General features: G+C 34.7%; 2 protein-coding genes across 4 annotated transcripts; both read left to right on the forward strand.

Moving 5' to 3' along the window:
• The first annotated feature begins 311 nt into the window (after positions 1 to 311).
• Positions 312 to 5,864, forward strand: LOC107029484 (sucrose synthase 2-like). Of its 2 annotated transcripts, XM_015230910.2 has the most exons (15): positions 312 to 571; positions 643 to 775; positions 845 to 996; positions 1,063 to 1,258; positions 1,451 to 1,569; positions 1,667 to 1,883; positions 2,411 to 2,506; positions 2,590 to 2,763; positions 3,075 to 3,191; positions 3,290 to 3,456; positions 4,214 to 4,438; positions 4,719 to 5,040; positions 5,138 to 5,382; positions 5,449 to 5,587; positions 5,678 to 5,864. In XM_015230910.2, the coding sequence occupies exons 1-15, from the start codon at positions 474 to 476 to the stop codon at positions 5,714 to 5,716; spliced, it is 2,439 nt and encodes an 812-aa protein (XP_015086396.1). In that variant the 5' UTR covers positions 312 to 473; the 3' UTR covers positions 5,717 to 5,864. The 2 variants fall into 2 exon arrangements, with proteins under 2 accessions (XP_015086396.1, XP_027775469.1); XM_027919668.1 differs by having other exon boundaries at positions 314 to 571; positions 656 to 996.
• A 436-nt stretch (positions 5,865 to 6,300) lies between these two features.
• Positions 6,301 to 8,943, forward strand: LOC107030846 (phosphatidylinositol transfer protein 3-like). Of its 2 annotated transcripts, none has more exons than XM_015232079.2 (6): positions 6,301 to 6,407; positions 7,352 to 7,471; positions 7,743 to 7,919; positions 8,000 to 8,098; positions 8,208 to 8,450; positions 8,524 to 8,943. In XM_015232079.2, exons 2-6 carry the CDS (start codon positions 7,409 to 7,411, stop codon positions 8,857 to 8,859), a joined length of 918 nt encoding a protein of 305 aa, XP_015087565.1. In that variant the 5' UTR covers positions 6,301 to 6,407; positions 7,352 to 7,408; the 3' UTR covers positions 8,860 to 8,943. The 2 variants fall into 2 exon arrangements, with proteins under 2 accessions (XP_015087565.1, XP_027775471.1); XM_027919670.1 differs by having other exon boundaries at positions 8,289 to 8,450.
• Positions 8,944 to 10,135: the final 1,192 nt, after the last annotated feature.

Genomic DNA, 10,135 nt, shown 5'->3' on the forward strand with positions numbered 1-10,135 from the left:
CATGAATGACATGGGATGAAATAATTCTACAGTCCATTTAGGGATTTCTGGAGGGAGATAAGAAGTAGGTTTATTTTATTTATCCAATAAATAAGTTGATCGAAAATGGCACGTGTAGAAAAGAAATAATGGACATTTGGCAGAGCTTAAACAATAAATTGTTATTATATTATAGGCCGAAAGTTTGGGAATGGACAGATGTCAGGTTTAGCAACATTTGAGCTGCGACCACGACAGCACAATGAATTTATTCAAACCACGATGATATAACAGACCAGAAGGGAAGAAATAATTAGAGATAATAATTTCTACACAATTTTAGTTCTATAAAAAGAAAAGCATTAGTTTCACTTATTATAAATAATAATTAGACATATTCATGGGTCACTTTGTATATTATATTATACATAAATAATTTTATTAAGAAGGTGGTGTATTCAGTATTCTATCTATTTTGTTGTTGGTAGTGGAAAATGTCGAATCCAAAGTTGTCAAGAATACCTAGTATGAGAGAGAGAGTTGAGGATACTCTCTCTGCTCACCGTAATCAGCTAGTGGCTCTCCTATCCAGGTAGGTACTAATTTGGTTTTGATAATTTAGTTGAGAAAATTTGGAGATTTATTTAAAAAAAAAAAAAAAAGATATGTGGCGCAGGGGAAGGGGATATTGCAGCCTCATCATTTAATTGATGAGTTGAACAATGCTGTATGTGATGACACTGCTTGTGAAAAGCTGAAAGAAGGCCCCTTTTGTGAAATCTTGAAATCTACTCAGGTGTTTCATTTGATTTTCTGTTCAGAATTTAAACATCAAAATTGGTTTACCTGACATCAAAATATATAGGAAGCCATTGTGCTCCCACCATTTGTTGCTATAGCAGTTCGTCCAAGGCCAGGTGTTTGGGAATATGTTCGTGTGAACGTATATGATCTGAGTGTTGAACAATTGACGATTCCTGAATATCTCCGTTTCAAAGAAGAACTTGTCGATGGAGAGTAAGTGTTCTATTGCAAATATGTACATAGGAAACTTGCACAAGTTTACCTTGGTTTCAACTGTAGGGATCATAATCATCTTTTTGTGCTTGAGCTGGATTTTGAGCCATTTAATGCATCAGTTCCTCGTCCCTCACGCTCCTCATCCATTGGAAATGGAGTACAATTCCTCAATCGTCATTTGTCCTCAAATATGTTTCGCAGCAAGGAATCGCTCGACCCATTACTTGATTTCCTTAGAGGACACAATCATAAAGGGAATGTAAGTACCCTGACCAGTTTTTCCTAATTCTGCTTATCCCTGATTGTCTACCACTCGCATCTTTCGGTACGTGCAACCATTATCCGCTATTCTACTTGTATTGCTGGACACCATTACTTTATTGTTTTTCCCACTTGTTTATCTAACTGTTCAACTACTTCTATTTGTAAGATGGATTGTCTATCTACGCAGGTCTTGATGTTGAATGAACGTATACAGCGAATCTCCAGGCTGGAGTCGTCTCTTAATAAGGCAGATGATTATCTCTCAAAGCTACCACCAGATACACCCTATACTGACTTTGAATATGCGTGAGTTTGTACATATTTGTTTTATCTTCTTACAAGTGTAAGAAAATTAAAGATATATAGGAGCTGAAATCTTGTTCATGGAACCATGTGGATGCAGATTGCAGGAAATGGGCTTTGAGAAAGGTTGGGGTGATACTGCAAATCGTGTTTTGGAGACTATGCATCTACTTTCTGACATTCTTCAGGCTCCTGATCCCTCAACCTTAGAGACTTTTCTTGGTAGATTACCAATGGTGTTCAATGTTGTCATATTATCTCCTCATGGATACTTTGGTCAAGCAAATGTCTTGGGTTTGCCGGACACTGGTGGACAGGTAATAACAAGGAGAAAGGGGTCTTGTATTATGTAAACTCGTTTGCATACAACTCCAATTTTTTTTTTCAGGATATTCCCTTTAAACAGTTATCTATCATCTAGTTCATCTTCCCCACAAACATTGTCACCTAGCTTTTCCTACAATCTGAAGAACTGGAGGAAAAAAAAAAGAATTATCTTATCTTCTATTTAGTATTAATGGAGAAGACTTATCTTTGTTGGAAATTCTAATTCTTACATTTGGCTTATTTCCTCTTCTTGCAAATTATACTGCTGAATCATCCTTAGATATGCCAGTTTACTTTGGATGTAAAGGTTAATACGGGACCACTCAGTTCTTTCTTGCAGTAGACTTGAGCAGGCACACTCTATTGCAGTTGATATAGTTCGTATAATCTTGCAGAAGCTAGAGCAGTGTTGGAAAGCTCAGTAATATTAATTATTTGCAGTGCCAAGCACTGTGTAATGTTACTGAAGTTTCATCCATGGTTTCCTTGAATTTGTTCTCCTTTTGGTGATTCACAGGTTGTCTATATACTGGATCAAGTGCGTGCTTTGGAGGCCGAAATGCTGCTTAGAATAAATCAACAAGGACTCAACTTCAAGCCTAGAATCCTTGTTGTGAGTACATGTATGTTATGCAAACTCTAATTTGGTTTCTGGGATTGTATTTGACATAAATATGCTTTCTTTGATTGCAAAAGGTCACCCGACTGATACCTGATGCTAAAGGAACCACGTGCAACCAGCGGTTGGAGAGAATTAGTGGAACTGAATACTCGCATATTTTACGTGTCCCTTTTAGGACAGAAAATGGAATCCTTCATAAATGGATATCTAGGTTTGATGTATGGCCTTACCTGGAGAAGTTTACTGAGGTAACCTCTTTGTCTTTTGGAAATCACCGTTTGTTGCTCATGTTTGTTCAGTGTGCTAAAGCGAACGATGGCAACTAGTACAAATTGTGCGAACTTGTAACCAACTGTTGTGTTTGCCAACATGTTGATAAATGGATAACTTTTGGTCATCATTTACATTTTTTGGTTTAACATACTGGATAACACACTTCTCGTGTCTTCCTGCCTATATATATTGGAAAATGACAATACTCGCCCTTCTATAATTTCTTAGGAGCTTTCTATGTACGGTAAATTTCCCAGCTGACATTTCCAAGTCAATTCTTGACCAGGACGTGGCAGGTGAAATGTCTGCTGAGCTCCAGGGAGTGCCCGATCTGATTATTGGCAACTACAGTGATGGAAATTTAGTTGCCTCCCTGTTAGCATATAAAATGGGCATCACACAGGTAGGAAAGACGTAATTATTTACCTGGCTAGCACAATGTCTTGAGGCTGTGTATCTGCAATACTAATTTAATACTTTGCTGCCATCTTTATTTCCCAGTGTACCATTGCTCATGCTTTGGAGAAAACAAAGTATCCTGATTCTGACATCTATTGGAAAAAGTTTGAGGAGAAATATCATTTTTCATGTCAGTTTACTGCTGACCTACTGTCAATGAATCATTCAGATTTCATAATCACTAGTACCTATCAAGAGATTGCAGGAACGTAAGTCATCTTAATTTGGCCCTGATTTTTTATTGAGTCCATTTTTAATTCAATATCATGATTTGAGGAACTGTGATTGGTAACCTTGTCATATCTGTGAATTGTTCCACAATTTCATTTGTTATTGAAGAAACGATTTGAGCTTGTAATCAGATATAATTTGTCATGTTTGAGCTAGAACTTGTTTCATTATCTGTCGAGTAGGATGATACTGCAACTATATTTTGTGTGTGGCAATTTACATTTCATCCGTCTATTTTTTTATATATGTTTGGGCTTTTCTTCCTGCTGATCATGTTTACATGGCTGAAACTCAAAAAAGATATATGAACGCCTAGTTGATATCGTTGGATGCTTAAGAATCAGTAGATGTTTTGCTCCATGAATGACTAATGTTAATAAATAACAAGTGATATATATAGATGTGAATCATCTTGTAAGCAAGCGAAAAATGAACAGAAAAATGTAACATCCTCAATGGATTGTTCTGACTTGTAAAAAATTGTATCTAGAAATTGTTTCAGCTTGTAACCACATGTATGATGTTCCATACGGATGTGAACATTGATGTGCCATCGATCATGATCTGGATACTGAATCCTATATTGTATACAATTTGGCTTGGCCATAATGTTGTCTTTATAGTTCACGCAGATTGCTTAATTACACCACTATGTTTACACGTTTAATATTCATGCGGCATAATGATGTTAGACATTAGATGGCTTGCTTGGAATCTGATAGCGGCTTGTTTCAGGAAGAATACTGTTGGTCAGTACGAGAGTCATACTGCTTTCACTCTCCCAGGCCTATATCGTGTTGTCCATGGCATTGATGTCTTCGATCCCAAATTCAATATAGTGTCTCCTGGAGCTGACATGACAATTTACTTCCCATATTTTGACAAGGAAAAGAGACTGACATCTTTGCATCCCTCGATTGAGAAGTTGTTATTTGATCCTGAGCAGAATGAAGTGCATATGTAAGTGGCCATTCATGTAAACTAATAATTTGGAATATATATATAATGATTTGTATAAAATGAACCCAACACCCCTACATTAGAAAAGGAGAGCCTGATATGATTATCCACAAATGAACTCCTTATATTTGCTCACACTGCCCTGGATATTGAAACAGAGGAAGTACCACATATAATATTGTATTGATTTTTTGCTCTTTGCTTCTGATGGGCAGTTTTTTGTGATCAGTAAATTGACCATTGATTGATGTCATTACCTTTTTTTCTTTTTTAATTACAGAGGCAACCTGAATGATCAATCAAAACCGATAATTTTTTCAATGGCAAGGCTTGACCGGGTAAAGAACATTACAGGATTAGTTGAGTGCTATGCTAAAAATGCCACACTCAGGGAACTGGCTAACCTTGTTGTAGTAGCTGGATACAATGATGTAAAGAAATCCAATGACAGAGAAGAAATAGCAGAAATTGAGAAGATGCATGCTCTTATGAAGGAACATAACTTGGATGGTCAATTCAGATGGATATCAGCCCAAATGAACCGGGCACGTAATGGTGAGCTCTATCGCTATATAGCTGACAAGAGAGGTATATTTGTTCAGGTATGATGCTTGTATCGTATTGTTTCGATCATCTCCACTTTCATTCTCCTAGAGGTAGGTGGTTATCATGAAAAATAAATACACATCTTCCTTTTAGCCTGCGTATTATGAAGCGTTTGGACTGACGGTGGTTGAAGCTATGACTTGTGGTCTTCCAACATTTGCAACTTGTCATGGTGGACCGATGGAGATCATTCAGGACGGTGTATCCGGGTACCATATAGATCCTTATCATCCCAATAAAGCTGCTGAGCTCATGGTAGAATTCTTCCAACGATGCGAACAAAATCCTACTCACTGGGAAAATATATCTGCATCTGGCCTACAAAGGATTCTCGACAGGTTCGTAGTTGTATATATTTGAATGGAAGCATTGCTCACTTTCTAATATTCAAACCATATTTAAAGGTATACATGGAAAATTTACTCGGAGAGGCTGATGACTTTGGCTGGTGTATATGGTTTCTGGAAGCTTGTTTCAAAACTCGAGAGGCGTGAAACTAGACGATACCTCGAGATGTTCTACATTCTCAAGTTCCGCGAGTTGGTGAGGTCCTTTTCAGCTCATATTCAATCAAAATAGAAATGCAGTTCAAGTAGTATATATACGCCGCTTAAACATGTCTCCTTTTTCCAGGTAAAATCTGTTCCTCTAGCAGTTGATGAGAAGCAGTGAGGATTTTGCAAAGGAATAAATAACGTGGAGCATACCACTCTTATCTATGATAATTTTTTTTTTGGTTCTTCTTGTTTGTTGTGTAGTTAAACTAATTAAGTGCACTCAGTTTCTAATAGATCTCAAATCGCTACACGTTACTATCTCCTATTTTAATAGCGCTTTACTTTAATTTGTCAAATACAAATAGAAGCAAAAATCAGTGATCCAATATGCTGAATTTATTTAGAATTGAAAAAAGATGTCATCTTCATCTTGATAGTCTTAAACAGGCAAGCACGGTTGATTTTCTATCTTAACTATATAACCGTTCTTTAATTAAAAAAATTATTATTAATGTCCCAAAACCGATGGAAAGAATCAATAAGAACGCAATAATTACAATTGGGATAATATAATATCTATTTAATTTGACTAGTGTAATACAATTAAAACAAACATGATCGATTAACAAGAATTTTCAACTAGATGTCCGTATGATCGTTGGTTTTCATTTCTGTATAGCATTCATTTAGTTGCTGAAAAATCGGAGCCTTCTTGAAGCAAACATATGCTAGGTTTTATTTTCTTCACATATATATAATAATAAAGTATGTCACTGTTATCCAATTTTACGACAATTTCTGCCAAACGGTTTCATCACAATAATTGTCTTCTTCTTGCTTATGGATTTTCTTCTCTCTTTCAAATGGTAATGTATTTTTTTTTCATTCCAACAAATGTATCGTAGAAATTTTGACATTTCAGATCATATTCAATACTTTGTTGCTTATTCCTCTCCTTCATTTTGCAAAACTTGTGATTCTTCCTTCTCTTTTCATGTTCTCGTTCGATCATAAAAAGCATTTAATGATATGATTTATATTTGTCATAACCAAAATGTTTCCATCTTTATGATGCATGTAAAAGCAATTATTTTTGAATTCCTTTGGCAAAGAGTATGATCAGGTCATTATTTTATTGACCTATGATAAAAGTAGGTTGTTCATTCATTTATAACTTTAGTCTGTCTGCACTTCTTGGTCGATCAAAAGTAAAGTGAAATTAATAAATCTGTTTATTTAGATTGGCAATAAGAATGACTTGCTTCATATTCTAAATTTTGTTACATAACTGAAAACATGCTATTTCTTTTTCTTTATTAGTTAATGTTTTTGGTAGAAGCGAAAATTTTCGTAGATAGAAATGTTAAGAATTAAATTCATCATCAAGCAAAAACTTTTAACAATATTATTGATATCATAATGGACACCTTCTTTATGTGATTCAACTAAATATATTTTAAACACTAACACAAAATAAGATTTATTCCATTTACTTCCTCAATGGTACATTGAATTTTATATTATATCGTTACTTATTACGCATTATTAAAAGATATAAATTATATTCCATTCTGCTAATTATTTATTTTGAATGTTCAAGTTGGCGCACATTTTAGTTTTTATTTATATTAAAACATAACCGTCATTTTCCATTTTAATCATTTTCAGACAGTCAGCCTGACTTTTTTGTTTGTACGTAGATTAAGTGGTCATAATGGTTTTATTCTCTTTTTATTAAAATAATATATATATATTTTTATATATCATCCAAAATCATTGTGCTGCCTCTAATTGTTATGCTATTGTGCAGTACTTTTGTTGATTTGCTTAATTCCGTCTTCTCTCCCTTTATCAAGACTCATTAAATATGTCATTCAAAAAGTCGCAAGGAGTTGACTTGTCTCTGTCATCTACAGAGCAACAAACTAAGGTTCACACTCTATTTTTTTCCCTATTCGAATCATTTATTTTTATTACTATTATTATATGCCTCATTTCATAATAATTAAGGAACTAGAGTTTGATGTACTTTGAGAAAGTTGAAATACGATAATATCAAAAGGATTTGTATTAAGCTTTTATGTTTGACTAGTAACAATAGAATAGAAAAGAAATATAAAGTAGTGTTTTTGTAGCTTGATATATATGCATGCATGTGTTTAAAATGTAATCGCAATTCATTTCTTTGTGATATTCGTCAGATCAATGAGGTGCGAAAATTAATTGGTCCTGCTCTTAACAAATTTCCAACAATGTGTTCGGATGCATCAATTCTAAGATTTCTGAGAGCACGAAATTGGCATACAAAAAGGTCAGCCAAAATGCTCAAAGAAGCATTAATATGGAGATTAGAAAACAAACCAAACATGATCCGTTGGGTACGTAATTAATATACAAAACAATTAATGAATTATATACTCCATGTTAATTTTTATGTCTTATCATATAAAAATAATAGGATGATATTGCTAAACAAGCAGAACCTGGAAAAGTTTACAAAGCCAACTATTTTGACAAGTATGGAAGGACTGTGCTTGTCATGAAGCCTGGAATACCGGTACGTATGTATCTATAATATATATAGGAAGAAATACATAGTATTTTTATTTAATTTGTTGTTGATGATGATATATATATATATATATCTCCTATTCAATTGAATTCAGAATCCTTACTCCGTAGAGATGCAAATGAGATATCTAATTTATTGCATGGAGAATTCTATATTGGATCTAAAATCTGGTCAGGAGCAAATGGTTTGGTTGATCGATTTTGAAGGATGGAACATGTCTAGCATATCAGTAAAGGTGACTAGGGAAACAGCACGTCTTCTGCAAGATTGTTATCCAGAGAGGCTAGGTCTTGCAATCCTTTATAATCCACCAAAAGTTTTTGAGTCCTTCTGGATTGTAAGTAGCTAAAAGAAATAATTACGTTAATTTTAATTTAAATTTTTCACATGATGAATTCTTTACATTGTAGTTGGTAAAACCATTCCTTGAGAAGAGGACATACAAGAAAGTGAAGTTTGTGTATCCAAATGATGTAGATACTCAAAAAGTAATGGAAGATTTGTTTGATATGGAGAAGCTTGAATCATGTTTTGGAGGAAAATGGACACATGATTTTGATTATGTCACTTACTCTAATCGTATGAGAGAGGGGGATAAGATGATGACTGATTTTGTTATTTCTGGTGCTCCTTTGCCCTCTGACCAATTCCAATTGTCTACGGATGAAACAACATCCAATTTCAAAACTTCACACGACACCAGTGAAAATCATCCAAATATTGATGACATAAAACAAACCGACTAAACAATCTTCATACATTCATTATCTACTTGTTGTAATTTTTGTACACTCACATTATATGAATCTCAATTTTATTTAATTCATCTTCTTTTCTTTTTCCTTTAATTCTATCAAAAAAAATATATTCAGATGATCCTAAAATAAAATATGCAAAACACTCATATATATATATGTGTGATTCATTTGTCTAACTTTTCATTTACAAAGTCACGTAAACTACTATTGTATTTCGTCGTTTGAAAGAATTGTTTTAAGGTTTATTTTCAGTATTTATTTGACATAGTTTATTTTGTAAATTCTAGTTTCAAATGAAGTTTCAATAAATGTAACGTTAAAGGGTTTTTTGTGAAAAATTTGAAATTCAAACGGACATAAAACGTGCATCCGATATACGATCGAGACGATTTCTATTCCAACTTGATTATTTTTTTGATATCTACATGAAAAAGAACCACACACTACCATATGATTTACAGTTTTACGTTTATCAATTTTTTAACCATATATAGGGCAAAATTATAAGGAATAAATGAAAGTTAAATCGGATAAATGGATTGAGTTTACCACATAGATCTCAAAATAATAAGCAACTTTTAAAAAAGAATCACCTCCAAATGATACACGAACAAAAAGTTACGGCCATTTGAAGTTTCAACAACTGTAATGTTAAAGGGGTAGTTCTGAAAATTTGAACTTCAAACTGAACGGACGTCCACAAAAAAATTTGGCATTTTTGACGTCCGAATCCGGATCACCCAAAAAATGGTTTGCTATAGCACACGAAAATCGTCGAAATGAGGGGTATGCTCGCTTCGGGGCTCGTTTGACCTTCAAAATGGGTCGGACGGGTCGTGAGGGCCAACCGGATGCATAGACAAGGTCTTGACGGACGTCTACAAAAAAATTGGCATTTTTGATGTCGGAATCCGGATCACTCAAAAAATGGTTTGCTATAGCACACGAAAATCGTCGAAATGAGGGGTATGCTCGCTTTGGGGCTCGTTTGACCTTCAAAATGGGTGGGACGGGCCGTGAGGGCCAACCGGATGCATACACAAGGTCTTGACGGACGTCCACAAAAACATTTGGCATTTTTGACGTCGGAATCCGGATCACCCAAAAAATGGTTTGCTATAGCACACGAAAATCGTCGAAATGAGGGGTATGCTCGCTTCGGGGATCGTTTGACCTTCAAAATGGGTCGGACAGGCCGTGAGGTCCAACCGGATGCACAGACAAGGTCTTGACGGACGCCCACGAAAAAATTTGGCATTTTTGA

Source organism: Solanum pennellii, chromosome 9 (assembly GCF_001406875.1).
Source record: "Solanum pennellii chromosome 9, SPENNV200".
Lineage (NCBI taxonomy): Eukaryota > Viridiplantae > Streptophyta > Magnoliopsida > Solanales > Solanaceae > Solanum > Solanum pennellii.